General features: G+C 39.9%; 1 protein-coding gene across 3 annotated transcripts in view; it reads right to left on the minus strand.

Annotated features, from left to right (window-relative positions):
- Positions 1–16528, minus strand: part of PDCD6IP (programmed cell death 6 interacting protein) — a 30457-nt gene extending 13929 nt beyond the window's left edge. For all 3 annotated transcript variants that reach the window (XM_050971283.1, XM_050971282.1, XM_050971284.1), the window contains exons 1-6: positions 16221–16528; positions 10198–10252; positions 8363–8432; positions 5170–5297; positions 4434–4587; positions 1184–1284 (exon numbers count right to left, since the gene is read on the minus strand). In XM_050971283.1, coding sequence (XP_050827240.1) covers positions 1184–1284; positions 4434–4587; positions 5170–5297; positions 8363–8432; positions 10198–10252; positions 16221–16426 — 714 coding nt within the window. In that variant the 5' untranslated portion in view covers positions 16427–16528. The remainder of the gene's footprint in view (positions 1–1183; positions 1285–4433; positions 4588–5169; positions 5298–8362; positions 8433–10197; positions 10253–16220) is intronic.
- Between the last annotated feature and the right edge of the window lie 9111 nt (positions 16529–25639).

Raw genomic sequence — 25639 nt, forward strand, 5'->3', positions numbered from 1 at the left:
TATGAAAGAACAAATAAAGAAGACCAGTGACTACTGACATGGAAAGCAACTTAAAAGTCATTTTTAGACTTTATGTAAGTGCACTTATCTTTGCAGGAGTACCAACCAAGACATGAAGAAAACATTACGCTGCAGCACACAGTACAGACATGGTCTTAGATCAAGGGATTTGGCCTTACTGTTTTATTTCTTAAATCAAGGAGCACTGGAAAACCAGAGTGATATTTTAAAGACCTCAGTATACTAAGACCTGCTTCTTCACATTTCTGCAAATTTGCAGCTCCCCCAGAGATGAAAAAATAACATTAATAAAAGGGTAAATTTGGAAGACAAAGCTGCCTGGAAGGCCTTGCAACCGGAGTTCAACTCATCCAATCAACTTTCACGGCACACTCCTAAACATGTAACTGTTCTCAGAGCTGGTGTTAACCAGCAAACCTTATCTTCTTTCCAATAATCTCTTGACAGATTACTTTGCAACTGGAACAAGGAGCAGATCTACAGCTTAGATCTGCTGTACACAGCAACAAATGATAAAGCAATGGCTTTATTATATCTCACTGCCTGTCAAAAATCATCACGAACATAACACCTTTGTGAGAAACATTCAAGGAACATGAGAAAGCTCTTTTTACCTCTTCCAAAACCAACAGATTCAAATCACCAGTCAAGATTAAATTGGAATATTTTACAAGTATCAAGATTGCTTTGAGGCAGTGCAAGAGAAGGCAAGCAGAAGACACACACTGACTTCCAGTCATGTTTTTCACTAACAGGTCAGTGAACAGTACCTCTGTATTCATGCTGTACTCAACATGAGAGCAAATTTCACATGGAAACAAAAACAATTAAGCCCAAATAGAAAGTGTTTGTTTGAAAACAGATTTAGTAAGGCATTAAGTTCTAAGAATGTATCCCTAAATAACACCATAACCATTTCAAGTTTACTTTAATGAAATGCATTACAAATAAAAGCACTTCATGTAATAAGATCTTACTTATTTAAAAAAACCCACACTCTCTTGCCCCCTTGATTTTTCACTGTTTTTCAAATTACAGGTTCATTTTCCTTGAAAGCAGCTCGAGAATATACATTTGAAGTGTCGTTCTTTGAGTACATTGTGAACAATAACAGTTACTCACAATAACAACACATCCCACATTATTTCCATGAGTTACTAACCTTGGGCAAAGTATCTTTATATTGACACTGTTTGTAAGCATCACCATAGTAATCTGCAGCTTGATTTGCTAGTTTAGCTATGATACCATCTTTCATTTTATCTGTGGGGAGAAGGAGAAAAGGCAAAGAACCATTAAGATAATCATCAATTTTTACAACTGAACAGGTGATTATTTAATCTTTAAACAGCAATAACTGCCTTTTAAGTGTACAGCTTTACATTACATCTCAAAGGTGGGATCCCATTCTTCCCTCTTGACATCCAGCAGCATTTCCAGAATTTCTACTTCAATTATGACACCCAAGGTTCAGTCTCTTGTACAAGAAATCTTTTGGCAGCTACAAGCATTTATGCAGGATTAAGAGGGATGCTTTACCTCAAATGGCAAGCTGCCAATAAAAGTCACAACAGTCCCACTCATAACTCTGGCAGCTTGCTCCCAGGCCCTTCCCTTGCCAGCACAAGCACTTGTGCAACAATAGTCAAAGAATTTAGCCGAAATCTAGTTAACAAAATAGGTTTTATTTTCAGCAGGATTTGTACCTAACCCAGTTCCATGTCAGGACTCTGAAAAACTGCAATAGGGAAGGGACTGGTCATTTCCATTGCAGTCCACACCACTGTTAGCTTACAGCAAATATAGTAACACCACTCCTAGACATAAATAACCACAGCTCCTCAAAGTCATATCCACTACTTCCTACTAGTGCATTATCTGCAGTGGCATCCCCTGCCTCACATCCTCATCCTGCTCTGGAAGCCAAAGCTGCTAGAATAGGAACATTCTGCAATCTCTAGCTCCTTTCATAAAGGAGATAGGCACTATTGGTAGTGCAGGCTGGAGATTATCTACTTTTACAAAAAAGATAAAGATAAACCTCTGGCCTGCACTAGCAATTCAGCCTTTCAAGACAAGGCAGGCAATCAATGCAAACACTGGCTGTCCACTCTAAATAGCTGCCTTTAGAAACAAGCATCCAGTGACTCATAGGTACTGACATACTGATAAGCATGACTGTGGACTATGGGGAGATTAGGAATTCTGCAGAGTATGTTTATCTCCCAAAATTCGACCAAAAGAATTCCCAAGCAGTCTGCTAATACCAGCATATTCACACATCTATCTACAAGATTTCAAGCTGTGATATACTATATTCAGCTTCTATGAAGTAAACATGTTTAAGGTATGCCAGGAAGATCTTTTCACTGCAGAACAGGATTTAGACGACAAGCTGGGAGAAAGTAGCTTATGAGATATATTACCTTTCTTCTCTGCTAGACTGTTTCTGTCTGGTGCAGTACAAACCACACAAAAAACCTAAATAACTTTCCTTTCTAGCCTCACCAAATGTGCAGTAGTTTCATCTTCCTTCCTATAGCTGGACCATTAAGAAAGGAAAAAATACTGGTATACTAACTGCATTTCCATTACAAAGAAAATGTTAGAGGAGACTCATCTGTCCATGCAGGCAACTCAAAACATATCTTTCACCATTAGAAGCTTTAGTTTTTACTCAGGTATCTTTAAAATATTGCAGCTACAATGTAAGTCTTGATTCAGAACAGCAAACATGTTCAGACTTCAAGACAATTAAAGAAAGCACTAGGAAAGGCTCAGAATTAAAATAATTGGCCTGTAGTTATGTAATGAAGTTAGATATGACTGACCAATGTGGCTTTTGCCAAACACTTATACTTTCTTTTAACTTCTAAATAAACTCAGTTCTATCAGAAATACCATTGTAGCTGGTAAGCTGCTAAATAGACTATCTCACATGAGAGAAAGCCCAGAAAATTCCAAGTAAGGTAAATAGTCAATGCAGAAAGAAGCCTAATTTCTGTTTTGAGATCTGACTTTGAAGGATTTGCACTTGAAAAAATAAGTTTTTGAAGGTAATCATGTTGTCAAACATCATTCTTCACAAAATGTCTTTCCCCCCAGAGAAAAGAACCTAAATCCAGCAAAATCTACAACCTTCATAATCAGATGATTATTAACCTTACTATCTTTAAAACACTGTCAGACTTGTGGTATTAGGAGCAATCACAAAAATCTTCCGGTCATGTGCAGACCTGGGATTTGGATTAGCCTTGTTTTGTTTTTTCATGCTTTGGAAAAGAAGAAATCGAGTCAATGACAATCTATTTGTCACGCAAAATGATGAAAGCACCTCTGTTCCTGAAGGAAACATTTCGGGCATTTGTTGTACTAATTTATTTCAAAACAATGTCCGAACAGCCAGAGACTAAAATACTACTACCAGCATGATAAAGAACAAACATAATTTATCAGCTGGCTGAAGGACAACAGTTTCTTGTTGAGCTTCTCCTAAAAGCAGAAAGGCTACAAGAGTTTTCAGGTATCTTCCCTGTGAAGACAAACATAGCAGCTCAGATAACCCACATCTTCCTCCAAAGTATTCCAAATCATGTCAGCAGAGAGAGCCATTTATGGGCAATCACATTTGTCCTCTATGTCCTTAGTTCTACTTTTAAGTATCTGTAACTTCTAGATGAACAACTTTTTCTGAACAAAGAGAGAAGAGCAGAAGAGTAAGAAATTTTTGTATCAAAGATAGTACCATTCCACGGAAAATTTCTTTGAAGCCTAAGTTCTCTAATAGTTGTATTAAGATAGCTAGACTCTGAATGTGTATTTCATAATCAACCCTTAACATCTAGGGAAATTATATTTTTTTTCTACCTGCAGAATTTCCCTTTCCAAGATCAACTGGGTATTCTAAGAGAATTGGTCAAAGAGTTTTTCTGTTAAGAGCAGGAGCAACCAAACAGAATTTGCTTCCCTTCAACTCTTAGAAAATCTCATTGGTTTCTAGCACAGTCATTTCTTTCTAAATTCTTGTGAAATCACTCCCTAGACAGAGGAGTAGGGGAGTACTTGCAAAACCCCTTATGCACTATTTTTAGAACTCTCAGTTATTTACGAGAGTCTTTTGTCTTCAAGGGGGAAAGGGAAAAAATATAATCCAGTAATATCATTTGTAAAGATGAAGAACATAAAAAAGCAGATAAGAAAACTGCACTGTCAGGTGAACCTTAGACAAATTCTTAAGGGACATCTGTATTTTGTGTTTAATGACCTGCAAGGAGCATGGGAAGGATCAGAAAAGGCAAACAAAAACCTCTGAAACACCCTTGACAGGCTCTTAACAACTTAAAACACTTCTAAGTTTTTGGGGACAAGTTGTAACATGCCTTTAAATACACAAGCCAAAAACTAAAATATACCTCTTGTTGCTTTCAAAAAAAAGACTTCTTGGGCTTGAGCCAGCATAATAAGACTGAGAGTCCCAACTGTGTCTGGAGAGATGTCCACTGTAGGTTCTCGATTCAAGGCTGACAAAACTGTGTCTTTAATGTGTTGAAAAGCACCACTAGCAAACTAAGTAAAACAAAATAATATATTATCACCCATTCTTTTCATATACATTTTCCCACTAACAAATATAATACATATAATTTTTTTTAAAAAAGTTTCTTTGGTGTATGGTCTCCCATTTATTGTTTAGCCACTAAAACCAACTCCTTGTGACCTCTTGTTCTTGTAGCCACTTCCCATGAGACCATTATCATGACAGACTATAAATAATGGTATATTGGTTACACCTAACAGCCTAAGATTTTAACACATTCCAGAAAGACGTAATATTGTTACTGTAATACTTGTGAAAACAAAAATTTATACTAGCTAAAATTATTAAATCTTAAGCTGAATGTTTAGTTACCAACTCACTTGAAGGAACGAATATGCAGAACTCTATAGAATTATATCCTCCAAAACTGATAAACAAATATGACACAAGACCAGGTACACAGCCAATCAATTTTTGCAATTAAGAGCAAGAAAATTTGTACATATATATTTTTATAAATGTGTATATAGTTTTAAAATTGAGAGATACTTGTCTTATGTTTTAACAATACAAATTCTGAATTCATAAGCAGAAGCAGGGAGCCTCTGTACCTGATAGTGCTTAGCTGCAGCTTTTAGTCCTTCATCGTTATCCAGATTCTGTTCTGCTGCAATCTGGCTTGCCAATGCTCCACAGTTGAACAAAACACAGGTCTTCTCATATCCCAAATTTGCCAGAGCTGCAGGCAAGACAGACAGTTAACCAGAGTGTTAAGAAAATAAACTTCAGTTCTCTAGCATCCTACACATGAGGCCAGCACTACTCTTATCAGTAAAGGTATCAACAGTTTCGAGTAAAAACAAACAAAACCCCAATCTTACTGAACTTTTCAAGATCAAGTCATCTTCAATCTAAAGACTTTACAAAGTTTAATTTAGTACTACCACAAAATATTTCCATGTGAGCAACTACAGAAAGCAACACAAAACATAAAAGCAGTAGCATGAAAATGTATACAAAATATTCTCAAAGTCTTTCTAATTAGAGTGCAGCTTTTTGGCTCTTGAAGCACTACCAAGTGGTCATCTGAAATATGAACTTCCACACACTAATCACTTTGTAATAACTGACCAATTACAAAGACATGCCCTGTTTTCTATCTACTTAAATGTAGGGAAATTTTCACTTTTAAAGGTATTGTATCAGGCTGAAAATGCTGAAAAATATCTTCTTTATGCATGTACTGAAACAGTTAAGGATTTACTCAATTAAAACTTGATCTCACTAGACAACAGTGTAGACCGTCCAGAAGTGACTCCTGCAGTACTTCATAAGCCCAGAGGATGGAGCCCACACTTCTGAAACTCGAAATACCAGAACAGGAACCATTTTGAATATTAATTGCTTTCAAAAGGTTAGTTGCCCTACACAAGTACTTGAAAAAAACAAATACTGTAGATGTAAGTTCCTACCAGTGTCAAAAAGTCTCTAGACAGTCCCTTGGAGAATACAGGAGTGATAACTAGTGAATTTTCAATTTCACAAATGCAGGCACAGTTATCGTTAAAACATGAAGGTACTTAACATGTACATTTGTTTAATTTCACTGACATCCAGCCTCCTTAAACAGCTACATATTTATCTAACACCTCTCTGAAGCTCCTATGTTAGTGCTCACTAACCTGCACCAAGTTTTCAGCAAGCAAGGCTAAATCTGAGGTGCCTTTTTTCCCCACTTGTTTCCAAGTGAGTTACACTGTCACAGTCACTATTTTACCTGGATCACTTCCTTTCCCTAAGTTTATTTTCCAGAATTTTTCTAAGAATAAGGTCTTGAACTCAGACAAAAGTTGTTTAGACTTGAAGAAGACTAAAACTCAAGACAGGACAGAAAACATGGCTTGAAAGTTTCTGAAGTGCAGAATTACTTTATACTCTGGACCACACCACAAGTGCGATTTACTATAGCAGTACAGATTTTCCACAGACACATCTCTTTACAGCACTACCTATTAACTTAAGTCAGTATATTTCAGATTATGTGTCACACTGTGAACTCAGTCACTTTTCAAGCAGTCACACTATCTGTCAGCCACCACTGTGATACAGACTTGGGATTCAGGGAAAGGTGGGAAGAAACAGGAAACACCACAGCAAGAGCCAGAATTCTCAAGTTGCATCCCTGCATCTTGTTGCCACAGATATCTCAGGAGTTTTATCCTGAATTTCTATCTGGAAACTCCTCTTAGAAGTCAAGAGAAATTTTGCTTCCTTGATTTACTGACAGCTTCGCTTTACACTAAGAAATCTCACCACCAATTCTGATCTCCTTTTGTTAATTTCTTTCCACCAAGATCTGCTTTAAAGTTTCAAAATTACCTTTATCCCATTGTTTGTTGACTGAGCATTACTCACATCTCAGTTAAAACTTCTTTGATATTTGACACAGACTGCTGCATAAATTTTTGGCCATCTACCTCAGAGATTATTTAGACTAGCATATAATTAACCTGCAGACAGGAAAGCTTCCTCAAGCTGCAGTAACATCACATTTATTCAAATTGTTATGGTAATCATCAATGTTATGGTTATTGATTTTTTTTCTCATAATTATTACAGATCCCTAGTGATTTACAGACTATGTTTACATCATAACTAAACATTCTGAACTTTACAAAGAAATAGATTTAACCCTCATTAAATATTAGGTCCAAAGAAGAAAGAACTAGCCAAATTCTGAGAAAAAAAACAAAGCATCTTCAGGAAGATTTCAAATTATCCATGACTTCTTAAAACAGTTGGAACAGAAAGCAAGGATCACCTGAGTATGCATAGGTGTATGGTTACAGATATAGTTTACACAAGCACAACTGTCAGCATGTGTATTCGCAAAGACTTCCAGTAGCTGCTAACAGGGAGATGTATAAAGCAGGCAAAATCTTTAATAAAAATAAAACCAGAGTAAAGTTCAAACATCTTTTTCAAACTTTATCTGGAACTTCAGAATTACAATGGTCATCTTGCAATGCTGATCATGATGAACACTTAGGTATAAATAAAAATACTAAAGAATGATGACACACAACTGAACTGGTCCTCACTAACTCAAAGGATTTAGTCTTACTTCTATATTGGCAAGTGTCCTAAATCCATTTCATGACCCTGAATTTGTGTGCAGGATTGTCCCTCTATGACTAAACAAATCAGACTCCAACTCATTATGTTCATGAGAAAAAAATACAATATATTTCTTCCGAAGTGTTTAAATCTGTATGAAAATATTTCAAAAAGAAGTGATAGAAGAGTAATTTTGGAATACAGGTAACTAATTCTATTCTCTTGAAAACGTGGTACCAGGACTAGGTTACTGAAGCCAGCTACCATAACTGTTCTTCTGGAATGGACTCACTCACTCCTAAGCACCCTTCATCTTACTAATGTAGAACAGGAAGAGCTGCATTTCTCAAAATCTAGTGGATCTTAATGTTAACATGAACAATTTTGATTCATTTCAACCAGAGTTGTTCCCAGAAAACACCTGAGAAGCAGACAGTACAACTACTATCAGACTGCAAATCTATTTGTGCCTCTGGAAATCTAATATAAAATCTCAATTTTGTAAAAATTCTTTGCATGGTGCCTACTTGTTCATTCTCAATGTTGAAGTGATTAATTTGTTACCAATATAGTTGAATTCACTTGAAAGCTACGTTGAGAATGCTGGAAAGACATTAATTCGACTACATAAAAATATTCTCAAACTTTAGTATCATTAATACTTGTTTTTTTAGTACATTCACATACCCAATTTGGCAGATCCTCCAAAAAGTGATCCTTTATCAAAAGCATCTTTCCATGTAAATGTTACACAGACCTGGAAATTGTGAAAAACAAAGACCTTTACCTCTAAAATCAAATATAATCTTAAAATACCCCAAATCTATCTATTTAGCCTTCATATTCTAATTGCATAAAATCTTTCATTTACTTCTTGAAACACTACAAATGTTCTGGAAGTTTCAGGAAATCATCAAGAAGTATTCAAAACAAAATTATGCTACATTTTTTCCTTCCTGTTAGTTTGCTCAAAACATTTCAAGTAGACAAGACAGATATTGTCAGAATCATTTTTCAGCTCTGTTCATATTCTGAGCAACAGATAAATTTGTTTCTGAACAAGATTCTCCTCTCCCAGTAAGCCTGATGGGTTGGTATAATCACAGTTTAAGGAAACCACCCAACCAGGCAGTTTCCAGTGTGCCAAATTACCTATGTATTTGGATCTGTTCTGCAATACCAAAATCCACTCATTATTACAAGTGAATTCAATAGCAGCATTATCACAAAATGCCCTCAGGAAAGAGAATGGAGGTAGAAACAGTGTGGTTTATTTATACGTCCAGCATATACTTCAGAGGCAATGCAAATACTTCATTGAATCTGCTTTCATACTCCAGAGTTCGATTCCTTATTCACTGATCAAATAATTGTAGGCAACTGGTATCAAACCAGAAAAGATAGCAAATTTCCTCAGTTTAAAGTGCCTGGGGAGAATCACTTCAGAAAGAGCAACAGTACTATACTTGAGAGTGTATTTTCCTCTAGCAGCAGTGCTAGTGCAGGACATTCCGATCCCCAGATGCACTGCTGTTTCCACTGACTACTTCTCCCTCTAGGTGGAACAGTTTACAGACATGCAGATCTCGCTCTCTAAGTTTTCCAATTTTCCTTGTCTCAGGGTTTGCAGATTACCAAAGCAAAGGATTTACTCACTGAAAACCAATGTGCAGTTTGTGGCTGCAAGCAAATGCAGCTACATGCAAAACTCACATAGAAGTTAGAAAGAGTTTAACATTATTTATTATCTGTAAGACTGAAAGAAATTAGGAAATTTCTCCTTTTAATCATAATATTACCATTTAAGTATGATTTGTTGATAAAGAAATATAAATTCTGCCATATTTGTAAACACATTGAAAGAAAACCCACACCTTTCTCCAACAAAATACAGGAGCCTACAAATCTATTCCAGTCTCCACCTGAAGAAGCCTTCAACAGGGAGAAGTTCAGCTGAATTTCTCTCTAGAGACATGATTCTAAAATAATATGGCAGGAAAAAAACCCAAACCTTAGTGAACATCATACCTATATAAAAACTATGTCATGCAGAGGCAGGAATAAAGTGATAAGCTTTTAAATGGATTATTCTGTTGAGAAGGAAAAATCTCTCCTAATTCAGAAAACAAAGATCATATTCCATCCTCTTCTATAGTTTTTCCCATAGAAACTATGAATTTAAAATCCTTTAGAACATAGCATGAAATAGACTTCTTAGAAAGCAGAGTGTTGAAGATGAATCAGCACAGCCCAACCTTTTCTGCCCTAGACCAGTGATCACCTAGCCAAAGCCAACATATTTCTCAATCTGTAAAACAAAGTCAATTATGTCCACCAGAGGTGAAGTTTCAGCATAGACTGTATGTGAGCACCGACTAGAAAATAAACAGATTAGGAAAATAAGGCTCAGAGAGATTAGCTGTCTTGTTCAATAAAAGTACTCATCAGAGGATTAGGTACAGGCTTGGAAGTCACACATCATAGGTGCCATGATTCAGTAACTGGTTTGGTAGTCTTCTTACCTGATTTTCAGAGAATGGAAACTTTGGTTCAATTGAACACAGCTGATCATAGTATCTACAAAAAGAAAAAAAAAAAAAGAAAAGAAACACACAGCTATTAGATAAATGAAATTAATAGTTTTGGTTTATTAAACTGGCATATAAAGTAGGGAGAAGGGCACAAAAATCCTACACACAAGTAAGTTAAGAAGCTCCTTTGTAGAAATGGAGAATTTGCAGGATGGACAATTTCTGTCTAAAGAGATTCTTTCATTAGAGGAACAAGTTTCATTAGAGGAACAAATTCAGCAGGAGGTAGTTTTTCACAGATAACATGGGAACCCTGTCTCAGTCGGAAGTAAAACAGTATCATGGACAAAGCTGATCCAGATATCACTACCTGAGGGATGGTGGATTAGAAAAGAGCACCATGCAAAGGAGTCCCGGTATATACAGGCAGACAATGACTACATTAAGTCATGCTGCAAAAGTAAATTAAGTACAGAATTTAACATAATATTAACGTGCTACACTGTACTCTCCTGATCTTACCATTATAACCTAATTTCAATGTATTTGAAACAGATGCCATTTGCCTTGCACAGTTCTAGTTGGAGAGACCAATCGCTGATAAAATTCTTTAGTTGTAAACTTAATTTTCATTGGAATATATTCTAGTAGTCACAGTGAATTAAACCCACAATTTCTACATGCCAATATTTCATCTAGTCACAGTGGAAGATGTTTAGGGAAGAATGCCAGATAGACAATATACTGAATATAGCACAGTCCCTCACACAGTCTACCCAGGCAACAGTAAGGAATTCCAAGTTTTCCTGAGTGGTGACCTACACCCACACCATTTGTTAAACATGACAGGCTAAATGCAGAACATGAAACCCTAAACTGCTAAGAACATATGTGAAGCCTGCTTCCTATACTCTTCCTGTAGCACTGGCCATACAGCTATATGCTCAACATTATATTGTTAATTCTCAAATTATTTTATAAAGAATTTATATTCCCAATATACAAAACCCCTTGTAGTTATGGTTTTCACAGTCTATGAAACAGGACTAACACTGTTCCCAGCTCCTTTCACTATTAAATACTGATCACAACAGATACAGGCATGAGATGCATGTACAAGACCTGTGTTGCACAGACAATAAACATTTGTTTAAAAATTCAAGAAAAATTTTCAAAATTCATATACAATAAAAATAGTGTTAGTGTATTCTTCAGTTAATTGTATCTGCCAATGTATATCAGACTACAGGTTTCTGACCTCAAATGAGCCACTGCAATTTAAGACACAATATACCAAGCCATGTTAAAAACTACAATAATCGACAACAGCAGCAGGAATTCCACCAACAAATGAATTGAAAGAAATTGCTTGTAAGGCTAAAAAAAGTCTGCAAATATTTACTGCGATGGCAATTTTATCAAGATTAAACAATTTACCAGCTTTGTGAAAGGTATAGTTAAAAATAATAACTAGCCCTGAAGATTATTGCAACAATATATTTAGATAAACTTCCTCCATTGCCCTGGTCTGGTCTCAACACACTTGCTTCAACATAGTATCACAAAGAAAATGAGACTTTGTCTCCTCTTGACTCAGTTTAATTTGTTACCCAAAAGCAGCCACTAAAGCCAAGCTGTCCTCCCACATTCCAGGATTACAGTCCTCATCTGCCATGCGGATGGAGCAAAGGAGCAAAGCTTGTCAAATGTCCTTGTAAAGCCGGGTGTGGCCAAGCCTTGGCTCCCTGCAAACAGGCTCTTCTTTGTGTCAACATTACCACAGACAAAATAAGCCGGAGAGGTATATACTCCTCCTGAAAAGGGCTTTTTTTTCGGTTGGTTTTAAACAAGTTCAGAATTTATGTCACTGTTTTCTTTACTATTTTAAGTATGTGATGTTATTTCTTCTTATTAGAGAACTTGAAAATCTGCTCAAGATTTAAGAGCTCTTTAAAACTCTGCACACAAAAAAAAAAATCCCAGAATACAACCAGGTAAAGTTTTTTAGTTTTATATATATAAATGGTATAAATATAACAGATGCATGAAATTAAACACATAAAAATGGTAAATGAAGATGGTAACCACAGAACAGCACAAAACCATCAGTACAAAACCAGAAAGAACTACAGGAGGAAAAGCCACAATGGATGCACAAGTCAGTTACACACAAAAGATGACAGTAAATACAAAGGTGTAATTTAAAACTAAATTTACAGTAATTTACACTAACAAGATAGGAGAACACAGGGCACAACATAGGAGTGGTGTGTTTGGCTGTGCCAGTGAGGAACTACAATTGCAGCAGTGTAAGGGGGGGGGCACATGTCAGCAACACAGATCTAGTACTCAAAATACAGCAATCTCTCATCAAAACTGGCATTATACACTCCTAAATGCTGGTAAGAAAACGACATCAAATGAGTAGGAAGTCAAGGTTTAAATTAGAATTTAACTAACATTTATGTACTGCATTAAACTCAAATACTGTGCCTCCTCCAAAGAATCATAAAGGAAAATCTCCTTCAAAAGAACATCAAAAAGACCAAAGATCTGTCTGTACTCTTCAAGATAAGAACCAGTCCTGAACTCACAGCTGTAAACAACAACTGCAACTTTCAGCCTTAAGAGAATTTGAGCATTCAAAATAAAACCATGCATACCTCCCACCCCCTTCTTTTTCTCCAATTTTCTTTTTTTAAAAAAACTGCAGTTATTAGCAAAATTAAGCCAATTAAACTTGTACCAATATTCCATGTCTTCAGAAAAAGAAAATAAAATCCAGGCTATCTTTAATATTGGAGGAAGCAAGGAATCCTTTCAAGATATAATTATACTCAGAACTAAAAAAAAAAAAGAAAAACACCACTAAATCATCATCAGAATTCCCCTTGAATTCTGCTATGACAGAATTCAAGGGGAAACATCTGTACCAAGCTCACCTACATCACCTTCAGAGCACTCAGATTCTCATTAAACAAAGCAAGCTTGGAAGCATGCTGAAGTCTTTCCCAGTTACCCAGTGAAAAGGGGCACCATTTATCTCAAATGCTTCTCCAAGAGAAGCATTGCATTCAGCAGCTGAACAACAGCACACCACACGCTTTCAAGTTTTATTGGTCAATGCTTGTCTAGGAAATGTGGCTGCAACAGGGTTCATTTCTTCCATAAAAGAAAAAAAAAGCCTGTAGTGACTACTCAGCGAAACAAGGCTTCTAGAAATTAGAAAACCATGGGCAAATCCTAGATTAGTTGGCAGAAGACTAAGCCCTCATTTCTTAACAGTTAAATGGTCTACAATGCTCTATTAGGTATTAAGGTCTATAAAAAGCCACAAGGAAGTAAAACTATGCAAATTGTATGCAATGTTCTAATTAGTTCTTCTAACCTTACTTCACCAACAAAGTTTTAAACTCTATCTAACTTCAATGAAATTAAACATTAAGACTGAGTATTGTTCTTAAATACCAACAGGAAAACATTGGAAGTTGGAGAGGCAAGGAGATTTTCAGAGGAAACACAAGGCATTTAGGCACTTGTGTATCTCAGCTGGATACTTCAAACTTCTGGATGTGCAGACAGTTTAAAATAACTGTGCCTTACAGAATAATTAAGAGAATATATGTCAGAATGCTCTTACAGAGTAAGAGCAAAATTATTTTCTAGCAACTGTAAAGAATATAAATGGTCAGACATGGACCAAACACACATAACTTGTTAGAAATAAGAGAAAATATACATCTGCTTGTTTAATCATTAATATACATCTGCAGTTAATTCAGACCTTCATCTTATCTCACTTCCACTATAAAAAGAACAAATATTCTCAAGCAATACAATTAAAAATGCAGATGTTTTAAGAGAGGAACTTCAGCATGGGAAGGATATCTTTTCATGTTTACATCAGTTCAGAGCTACATCCAACAGCTCCAGTCTACTGCACCAGCATCTGGGGCAGCTAAATTCATCTGCTGATCACCGATCACCAGCAGACAGAACAGATCACTGACATGGAATTGACTCACAGCTGGTAATTATGCAATTACAAGTGGTTTCCCTTGATTATTCAGAGGGAAAACCTAAGGTGAAGTTACATACTATGGATAAATTAATTTCATTGGCTGGCTCTGAAAGAGGGAGGTCCTGCTCATCCTCTTGGCTTTCCAAAACACTACTTTTATTTATTTTTGCACCATCTCTGATGTTTATCTGACCCTCCACTAAACTCATTCAAGTTGCTCAGAATGCCATACATACATTCTGTCTTCCAGAAAAGGTGTAAGGATCAGAATTGAAAAGTTGGCTGCCTTATTTTGCTGCTGCAGAACAACTGTTTGGGTGAAGTGGCACAATGTGTCTGGGCCAAACAGGGATTTCAGAGACTAAAAAAACCTGACTGGCACCTTCAGAAAAGGAAGCTCAATTCCAAGGGAACATAATATGCTTTTCAATTTGGATAGCAAAGTTCCTCTTTCAGTTAACAGATGCTCACAATTTCCCTGACCTTCAAAGGCATAAACTCAAATCCCTTCAAAAGCATACACAGCAGTAGAAAAATAGAACAGGGAGCTGCAAAGCTACTGTAAAACACAATCAGTGGAGTCAAAGCTTTTACAGCCCAAATACCCAGTGAAGGGTTGATAATCATCAGTAACTTATTTCACAAAACCTGCCTTCTTTTTGGCAAGGCACTTGTTAAGTGGGTTTTGAAGGTCTCCAGAGACAGACTCCACATCCTCCCTGGACAACCTGTTCCCGCACTCTGTCACCTTCAACATAAACAATTTCTTCCTCATGTTGAAGTACAACTTCTTGTGCCTTAACTTATGCCACTGCTCCTCATCCTTTCACTGGGCACCACTGAGAAGAGACCAGAACCATCCTCTCACAACTCGCCTTTGAGGTATTTCTCTGCACCCATACGATCCTTTCCAGTCTTCTCCAGATTAAACAGGCCCAGCTCCTTGTAAGAGAGATACTCCAGACCCCTAATCATCTTTGTGGCCCTCCTCTGGAACCTCTCGAGTAGCTCCTTCTCTTTCTTCTCAACACTGCAATCCCTAAGTACTTTAGAGAGATAGGACAATGGAGCTGTTAGTCATAATGCGGGCCTTATGCACTTCACCAGCCAGAAGGCACAAATTAATCTTTTGCACATGTAACCTATGGTAACTCCAGCACCACAGAAACTCTATTAAACTTTCTGACAACAAACTAACTGTGTTAACCAGAAAAAAAAGAAAGGATGTGACTTAACAAATACATTTAGAAGCTTCTAAACATAGAAAACAAAAGGAAATCACACTGGTAACAAAATACAGAAACAAATCCACACACAGAACTGAACAGGAAGTGAAAAGAAAGCTATAACAGCACAAGGAAACACTGAAGAGAAAGAAACACCAACCCTATATGCAAAACAAAACGGTCTGTCATAGGCCCAAGTTGGAAGAGGGGAAATTTACATTCGAAGAAACTTCCTACTGCGAGGGAGGGGAAGCACTGGCAGAGGGATTTCCCCAGGGAGGTTGTGGATGCCCCAGCCCTGACACTGCTCAAGGCCAAGCTGGATGTAAGGCCTTGAGCAACCTGGTCTAGGCGGAGGTGTCCCTACCCATGACGGCTGCGGGGGTTGGAACTGGAGGATTTTTAAACTCTCTTCCAAACCCTTAACGTTCTCCGGTTTTACAATTTCCACGTACACCTAAGAGCTACTGGCACGACACTGGGAAGGGAATATTGATGGGGACAAGGCCTTCCCCTCCCTGTGCTGCCATCATGTGACACCCCGCGACACCCGAGCGGCGCGGCGAGGGCCGGGGACGCCGGGATGCTACAGGACACCCGGGCGCCTGCATCCCACAGGCCGCCGGAGCCGGCCCGGCAGCCCCCACCCACACCTGGCTCCGGCTCCGCCATGCGCAGGGCCCGGCGCTGCCGCCGGTGCCCCGCGGGGAATCAGGGCTCGGGGAGATGGAGGAACCGGGAGATAACGGGGGTGGGGGGGGCCCTACCTGAGGAGGGTCTCCAGCGAACTCTCGTGCTTGTCGAGCGGGCGGCCGAGCGCGCTCTTGCGGAGCCTGCTGAGCTCCTCGGCGGCCCGGCAGTGCTCGGCCTGCGCCTCGGCGCCCGGGTAGCTCTGCTGAATGAACTTGCACAGCGGCTTGGCCAGGTCTACCTCCGAGGCCTTCTTTAGCTGCACCGAGATGAAGTTCGTCATGGCCGACGCCGGGCGGGCAGAGCCGCCACCGACACGGCCGCTCCTCGCCGCACCTTCGGGCTCCCCTTCCCGGTCCGCCGCCGCCGCGTTTCCGGGAGCACCGCGCACGCGCACGCCCTGTCCTGCCTCCCACGCCGCCGCCTCTGGAGCGAAAGGCTCCTGAGGGGAGCCACTACTGAGGGAGGTAAGCGAGGGGCGGGTGGTGACCCGCGAAAGGCGGGCTCATCCGTCATCAAAACTTTATGCTGTTTACACATATTAAGAAACAAAGGCATCAGCATTTACTGGTTGTAAATTGAATAACTTTCTTAATTAATTAGTAATCAAGTTCCTATTTGCTGGTTATATCTGTGGTGCTAATTAATCTGCCGGCGCAGTTGCTCCCTCAGTTTGAGTCTGGGGTCTGCTGAGTTCTGGAGTCCTCACTCGTGGCGGCTCTTGTCCGGACAGAGCATTTTGGGATTATTTTGTTCTCGAAACAAAAGCTTAGCCAAGCATGCAAGCAGACAGAACGACCGGATTGTTAGGGTTGGAAGGGAGATCGTCTAGTCGAGCACTCCTGCCAAGGCAGGGTCACCTAGTGCAGGTGACATAGGAACATGTCCAGGTCGGTTTGGAATGTCTCCAGACATTCGCCCTGGGCAGCCTGTTCCAGTACTCGGCCACCCTGAATGTGAAGTTCTTCCTCCTGTTAATGTGAAACCTCTTGTGTTTTAGTTTATGGCAATTGCTCCTCACCCTGTTGCTGGGCGCCGCTGAAAAGAGTGTGGCACCATTTGATGGTCACTATACAATTACTTAATCATACCTGCCCAGCTACAGCTAGTGATTAACGATTTAAAAAAAGGTACAAAATTTAATTCAAAGCTGGAGGGACTCAAAACTCAATGGGCTTGGTATCATCCTCTCCTCTAAGACTATTTAAGACTATGAGATGCAGGGTTTGGTATCCCTGGGACAGCTGCCTGAGGGGAGAAGGGCACAATGCTCCTTCCCCATATAAACCCCTGGCTGTCAGAGGCCCAGCAATCCAGTAGGAATCCAGGAAGGCAGTGACCTCAAGGACGTGAGATGTGACTGTGGAGCTTGGCTGTGGCAAGGGAAAATCTCACCAACTGGGAACACAAACCGTGACATGGCAGTGACAGTAATGGCCTTGAAAAAGTGGTGCAGCAGACAGACATGTAATGCCTCATAGGATCCTGTTCTCAACCCACCCTCAGGGTTGCTGTCTTAAATTAAACTGAAACAGGGATTTTGCTGTAGCAAAAGTTGAAATGTCTCTATTGGCAGCAAAAGGAACAGATTCTGTGTAGTGTAATCATGGATCAGCTGTTCACATCACACCTGCTTTCTGCTGACTCAGCCCAGCATGGCTCAGAGGAGTGAAACAGGCACTCAGCCTGCCAGGCTGGCTGGTCTGGGGACCAAAAGGGAATATTCAGCCTTTGTGCTCATCTCCTCCTTTCTTCTGCCCCTTGTGCCAGATCGCTAAGTCTCCAAGCCTGATATTTTCATAAGCGACCAGGTGATGACACCATAAAAGGAAAGGTAAAAGTGCTTTTAAAATTACATATTTGTTCTCATGTTGTAGCAGGCCACAAGTTTTTCTGTAAAGCAGGCAATCACTCCATTCTGAAAGTGTTCTGTACTAAAGTTGAGCTGTCTTTGTCATGACTGTCTAAAGTGGTGGTGTGTTACCCCGTTCACAGGGGTCCCATGATGAGGGAAGAGACGAGAAAGTTGACTCCATGTATCAGAAGGCTTGATTTATTATTATATGATATATAATATATAAAAACTATACTAAAAGAATAGAGAGAAGGATTTCACTACCATGCTATGCTAAGAATAGAAAAGAATGTCAAAACAAGTCTTCTCAGACCGAGATCAGCTGGACAGGTGAACTGTGATAGGCTCTTAATTGCAAACAGTCTGACGGGGCCAAACACAGATTTCCTCTGTTGCATTCCACAGCAGCAGATAAGAATTGTTTACAGTTTGTTCCTGAGGCCTCTCAGCTCTCAGGAGGGGAAAAATCCTAAGTAAAGGATTTTTCATAAAACATGTCGGTGACAGTGGTGCATAAGAGGAAAAGGGTCAAGCCTTGGAAATCAGTCTTAACCACTCCTGTCACCACTGGGAGGGGCAGCTTGTCCAGTATTAAGCATTCATGTACGCAATCCAAAGATGCTGTGGCAACAGTAGCCAGGCCTTCCCAGGGACAGGTATAGGGAAGGAGATTATGGAGTTGTCCTAATTCTGCAGCATCCAGTCACCTTCAGTGACACCCAAGTGGATGCCCTTGGAGCTCTGCCATATTGCTGTAGTCACAAAATGTGACTATATGTTATATATTTATAGTCATACAACTGTATGTTAACAGTCTCTAGCACCCCTGCACCGATTAAACCCCCCTGCTCAATGAAAACTAAGTTATAATTTACTTAATTTTACATTAAAAAAGGTATTTTTATCCTACAGTGAATGCAAAAAGTAGGCAGTCATACTCCTATCTGTGTGCATGAGTTCCTCAGTGCTTGTTGCCCACATACACTTGCAAGTATTTTGATCTCTTAGTTTGAGTTAGCCTTGCTCTGGCCATACTTTCCTGTTCAGGGAAAACCTCCTCCCTCATAAGCTCGCATTCTGATCCATCTTAAGATATACTCTTAACTTTGGACAGTTTCCATTATCAAGACCTTCTGGAGTACAGTTAGCCTACACATCATTCATTACAAGATACTTGACTGCCTATATATGGAAGATGGAAGTCATCAATACCTTCCAGTGTAACACTCAAACACAGAAAGGGTGTGAACAGGGAAGGGCAAAAACTGCAGCTATGAGATCATAGTTCTGCTTTAGAGCCCCAGTGACCTTTAGATGGCCGTTGCTTAATGAAGGGAATGACTGGTACTTTGCATTCCCAAACGTCCATCAACATAGCAGAGGAATTTTTCATTTAGAACAAGTTTCCAGAACTTCAAACAAGTGATTTGTTTCTTTCCCACAGATCTCTTAATAAATCAGTACTCCTGAAAGCTTTATTCTGATTATTACAATTACAATGTTATAAGTAGTAATGACTTGTCTCCATGTTACCTATGTCTAGCTAAGTACTACTTCCCAATTTAAAGGTGAGGAAGCAACAGTCACTAGTTATCAGTAGAGGGGGCATAATCTACATCCTCTGACTCAGAGTCCTGTGCTTTAAACAACAGACCATACTTTCTTCTTCAACAGATTTATGATAGTATCTAAGGCAACCACTTTAACACTGGTTCCTCTAAAATGTTTAAGGTCATGCAGCATAAACACATTATAACAACATGTAAGCCTTACCGTGGTCACTGATGCGTTTCAATTTAGTGTGGACATCAGATGTCCCCAGCCTTACTCTATTTCTTAAATAACCATTTTTATTCTGTAGAGTTTGATCATGCTGCTTTACTCAACCACCTTTCAGGAAGTTGTAGAGAGTGATGGGATCACCTCTGAGTCCAGGCCAAACAACCCCAGCTCCCTCAGTCATTCCTCACAGGGCTTGTGTTCCAAGCCCTTCACCAGCCTTGTCGCTCTTCTCTGGAGACGCTGCAGCCCCTTCATGTCCTTCCTAAACTTAGGGGCCCAGAACTGGACACAGCACTCAAGGTGTGGCCTCACCAGTGCCAAGTACAGGGGAAGAATGACCTCCCTGCTCCTGCTGACCACACTATTCCTGATACAGGCCAGGATGCCATTGGCTTTCTTGGCCACCGGGCACACTGCTGGCTCGCCAACTGTTGACCAGTACCCCACATCCTTTTCCACCTGGGTGCTGTCCAGCTACACCATCCCCAGCCTATAGCACTGGAGGGGATTATTGTTGCCAAAATGCAGGACTCAGCACTTGGACTTACTTAACTCCATCCCACTGGACTCTGCCCATCCATCCAACCATTCCAGGTCTCTCTGCAGAGCCCTTCTCCCTTCCAACAGATCAACACATGCCCCCAACTTGGTGTCATCTGCCAATTTACTAATGAAGAACTCAATTCCCTCATCCATGTAATCAGTGAAGATACTGAAGAGAACTGGCCCCAGCACAGACACCTGAGGGACACCACTGGTGACTGGCTGTTATCGTCTTATCGCAGGGGTTCTGTACTGTTGTTTCCTTATCACAAAAGTTTCATACCTTCTTGGTGCTTTCTCATGGGTAGCCCCTCAGAGCACTAACTCATTATTCTTCACAAAGTAGCCAGCTGACTCAAGTTGCCCTCTTAACCAGCCAACCCACTCTTTTATAACACTCTTCTTCTCATTGGTTACAGCTGTAGCCTGTTAAAGTCAGGCCTGCCTAATCTTTGATAATTGGCCCAGCTGCAACTCCGTAGGGGTAAGATTACTTTCTACACTGTCTTCATTTTCTTATATTCTATCCCACTACAACTGGCTGCCAGCTGGATACAGCACCCTTCACCACCACTCTCTGGGCCTGGCCATCCAGCCAGTTCTTAACCCAGCAAAGAGTGCTCCCGTCCAAGCCTGTGGGCTGTCAGCTTTTCCGGGAGTATGCTGTGGGAGAGTGTCAAAGGCCTTGCTGAAGTCCAAATAGTCAACATCAACAGCCTTTCCTGCATCCACCAGGCAGGTCACTTGGTCATAAAAGGAAATCAAGTTGGTCAAACATGACCTACCCCACCTAAACCCATGCTGGCTGGGCCTGATACACTGTCCATCCTGTAAGTGCTGTGTGATGGCACTTATAAATTGCTCCATTATCTTGCCTTAGCTCCGGCTAAGTGGTCTATAATTACTAAGATCCTCCTTTCTACCTTTTTTTGCGAATGGGTGTCATATTGGCCAGCTTCCAGTCATCTGGAACCTCACCAGTGAGCCAGGACTCTTGGTAAATGATGGAGACAAGCTTCGCAAGTTCATCAGCTAGCTCCCTCATGGATGGATCCCATCTGGTGCCATAGATTTATGAACATCCAAGCAGCTCAGCAGTTCTCTGACTGCCTCCTCCTAAATTATGGGGGGACCACTCTGCTCCCTGATACCATCGACCAACCCAAGGGGGCAATTTTCCTGAAGACAAGTCGTCTTCCCACTAAAAACTGAGGCAAAAAAGGCATTAAGCACCTCTGCCTTCTCATCTACAGTTACCAAGTTCCCTTCTGCATCTAATAAAGAACAAAGATTGATTTTACCCTTCCTTTTATTGTAATATATCTGTAAAAACATTTTTATAATCCTTTACTGAAGTTGACATTCTAAGTTCAAACTGAGCTTTGCCTTCCCTAATTTTTCTTCTACATGCTCTAGTAGCCCCATTAAATATTTCCCAAGAGACCCGACCCTCCTTCCAAAGATGAAATATCCTCTTTTTATTCTTAAGTTCCTCCAGAACCTCCTTGCCCATCCAGGCTGGGCGTTTGCCTTGTTGCCTCGTCTTTTGGCACACGGGGACAGTCTGTTCCTGTGCCCTCAAGAAATCTCTGTTTTGAAGCACTTCCACTTTACCTGAACTCCTTTGCTTTTAAGGACTGCTTCCCATGGAACTCTTTGAACTAGCCTGTTAAATAGGCCAAAGTTTGCCCTCTGAAAGTCCAGTATGAAAGTCTGATTAATGTTCCTCCTGACTTCACCAAATATCGAGAATTCTATAATTTCATTATCACTATGCCCCAAGTCAGCTCCAACTACCACATCTCCCACCAGTCCATCTCTATTTACAAACAACAGATCTAACGTAGTCCCTCCCCTGGTGGGCTCACTCACCAGCTGCAACAAAAACCTGTCACCCAACTTGCCTTTCAACCACAAGATAAAGACAGTGACTATGTCTGATTCTTGCTTGAGGAGAGGGTGTTGGCTGAATGGTCTAGAATGAGAAGAGCATCACATGCTTAGTGCCTCAGAAAATAACATTGTAGATGTTTATAGAAAGATATTTGCCAGACCTGGAAACTGTTGACCTAGGTAAATAATTTTACTTGCTGTGTTGCTCAGCATGAGCTGGCGATGTGCACTTGCAACACAGAAAGCCAACCTCATCCTGGACTGCATCAAAAGCAGCCTCAAGTCAGCAGGATAAAGGGGGGCATTCTGACCCTCTACTCTTCTTTGGTGAGACCCCACCTGGAGTGCTGCATACATCTCTGAGGCTCTGAAAATAAGAGAGGCATGTACCTGTTGGAGCAAGTCCAGAGGAGACCACAAAGATGATGAGAGGGCTGGAGCACTTGTCCTATGAAGACAGGCTGAGAGAGTTGGTTTATTCATCCTGGAGAAGAAAAGGCTTCTCAGAGACCTTAGAGCACTCTCAGTACCTAAAAGGGGCTACAAGCAAGATGGAGAAGGGCATTCAGCAAGGGCATACAGTGCCAGTACAAGGGGTAATGACTTTAAACTGACAAAGAGTAGGTTTAGATTAAATATTAGGGAAAAATTCTTTACTCTATGGGTGGTGAGACACTAGAACAGGTTGCTCAGAGAAGCTGTGGATGCCCCATCCCTGGCAGTGTTCAAGGTTAAGTTGAACAGGGCTTTGAGCAACCTGGTCTTGTGGAACATGTCCCAGCCCATGACAGGGGTATAGAACTAGATCAGTTTTAAGGTCCCTTCCAACTCAAACTGTTCTGTGATTCCATGATTATTGTAGATGAACTAGAACCAAGCAAAAAGGGAATCCAACCAGCATTAGTGCAATATTTTCCATAAATGCTTACAAAATTATTAGCTATTAGGTCAACTACAGCACAGCCTAGAATTTTCCTGAAGTCTCAGCAGGCTTCAGAAATATGCCATATTACTGATCACATAATGATAGAGGCTGTGCTTGTTAATCATATACCACAGAAACATGAACAAACAGGTCTTCACTTTCTCACATCATGGTTTGTAGTAGTGAGTATATTAAGCACCATGGCATTGCTAGAGTGTTTTAATATATCCTATTAAAAATGTTATTATTTTTACTGCTTAAACTATTCATATCACTGTAGTTCTAGAAGAACTTGTGTTCTAGAACTAGAGTTCTTGTGGAAGACAATAGCAGCTTCTAGTTTAGTAGGAAATATCTGAGATGTTGTTAAAACACGTTTCCCACAAGCTGAAGATCAGAATTAGTTCAAGATCTGTGAATACAAATATGTTTTTTTCACAATGTATTGCATCAAACTGTTTTCAATTAGCTATGTTACCATTGTACTATATGTTAGGGTGCAGTCATGCTCAACCTCCAGATATGCAAGAGACAATGATTATAGAGGTAATTGTCCTGAAAGAAAGCAAACCATAAATGTGCAGTGCTATAGATTTTGTGATACAAGTCAGTTGAGTAGAAGGCCCCAAAATGGCCACTTCTACTCTGAATGAGAGTGTTTGTGAGGATATAAGTTTATACTCTGTTTCCCATCTATTGGTAATGGGACAAGTATGCATAAGAAGAAGTGGATGTAATAGAGAATATCAGTCTAATTTAATCCTGTGCAGATTATACTGATTACAGCTATTTACTGAAACATTGTGTATAAGTTTCTGAAAAATCCAAAGTCATGCCTGAGTGTTTAACTTATATTTTGACATGAAAAATCTGTAATCAACAGATTTAATTGCAAGGTTTATGGTGGGGTGTTAAAAAAAACCTTCCAGGATGGCTAGGGCTTTGAGGAACTGGTTCTAGTGAACGGTGTCCCTGCTCATGTCAGGGGTCTTGAAACAAGATGATCTTTAAGGTCCCTTCCAACCCTAACCATTCTAGGATTCTATAATTCTGAGTTTGTTGAAATGAAGAAAAGGTTTGCCCTACTTTTGTTCAGTGTTGAACCACTGATATTACCTACTAAATCATTAATTCTATTTTACATATATAAATTATGGAGTTTTAAACAATTGTTACCCTTAAGAATGGAAAACAAAGGACCTCCCATATTGCATTGAAAACAGAAAAATCAAACGTCTACTTTTTGTGATAATGGACTAAATTTTCCCTTACTCTGCACTTATTCTTGCTATGAACCATTCCTTGAAGTGTCATAGGATTTCAGAAGCCCCAACAGGAGATGGGTAGTGTTCTAATGTTATCACATCTTTAATTAAATGTTTGAAGAAGAAATTATTAATGACCTTGAAACAGAAGAGTTTTGCAATACAGCCTTCCCCTAACTATGCTGTGTTTTATTTCTTCTAATTTTAAAATAAGAAATGACTGAACTTAGGTATGTGATTCTTTACTCATTCTGGAAGAGAGAATTTTTATTTTACAAAGTAGTCATACAAGCTTTTCTGTTCAATTATCTAGAACTCCTTTACTACCCAAAACAGTGGGTTTTGAGAAGACAGTAAAATAAACATTTTCCCTCCTATGGGCTGTGTGCTTGTGCTCCAGCAGAGACAATAATATGTGGCGTGGGAAGCATCTGTCATTTGGCTGGAGGTGAGTGCCTCTATTCCTGTACCTGTGGCAGTGGCTGCCCAAAGAGGAAGCTCAGCTCTTCACTCACTGCCAGGTTATTTGCCACCTACTCACTACTCCAGATTTGGAATGTGCTCTTCCCACTCAGTGAAGGGTGTGAGGGGTTTTGAACCAAGGTGAATAGAAAGCCAGACATGCTTTTGAGCACACTTGTGTGGGCCGATCCTTCATATATCTGCATTTGTGCATATTGCCGCTGTCACTGTGCACATGGAATCTATTCTGTGAAAGCACCTTACAGTCAGGAGAAGGAATTTGCCATTCTGCTCTGGATAGAGCAGACTCACTCTGCTGGAAGGTACTAGGAGATGACAACAGGGGTCAAGGCCTAATTTTAGGTTCAAGGGGGATGACGAGCAGGTAAGGAGGAAAGCAAGGAGGTGATTTAAAAGCTGCCAATTCAAAGTTTCTCCTTCTAATGTGAGAATTGAATGAATTGTTCCCCAGGAGCATGGTCCAGGAAGCACAGCTGTGGTCCTTATTCTCTGGAAACAACACACTCCGGTGCTAAACACTCTGAGACCTTACAAAAAATCCAAAGATCAAACAAAGAATGGAAGATCCTGAGCTCAATGTTGTTCCATGCTCCATATAGGGAACAGTTTATGACTTTTCCCATTTTAAAACACCTCCTTAACACATATACTGATGGGTTTACAAAGAGGCACCTCCAATAACTACTGAAAGCTGTGAAGATCTTCACGTCCTGCTGTTAAACCTGTCTATAATATGAGGTTTTTATCTTA

The sequence above is a fragment of the Serinus canaria genome, chromosome 2 (assembly GCF_022539315.1).
Source record: "Serinus canaria isolate serCan28SL12 chromosome 2, serCan2020, whole genome shotgun sequence".
Lineage (NCBI taxonomy): Eukaryota > Metazoa > Chordata > Aves > Passeriformes > Fringillidae > Serinus > Serinus canaria.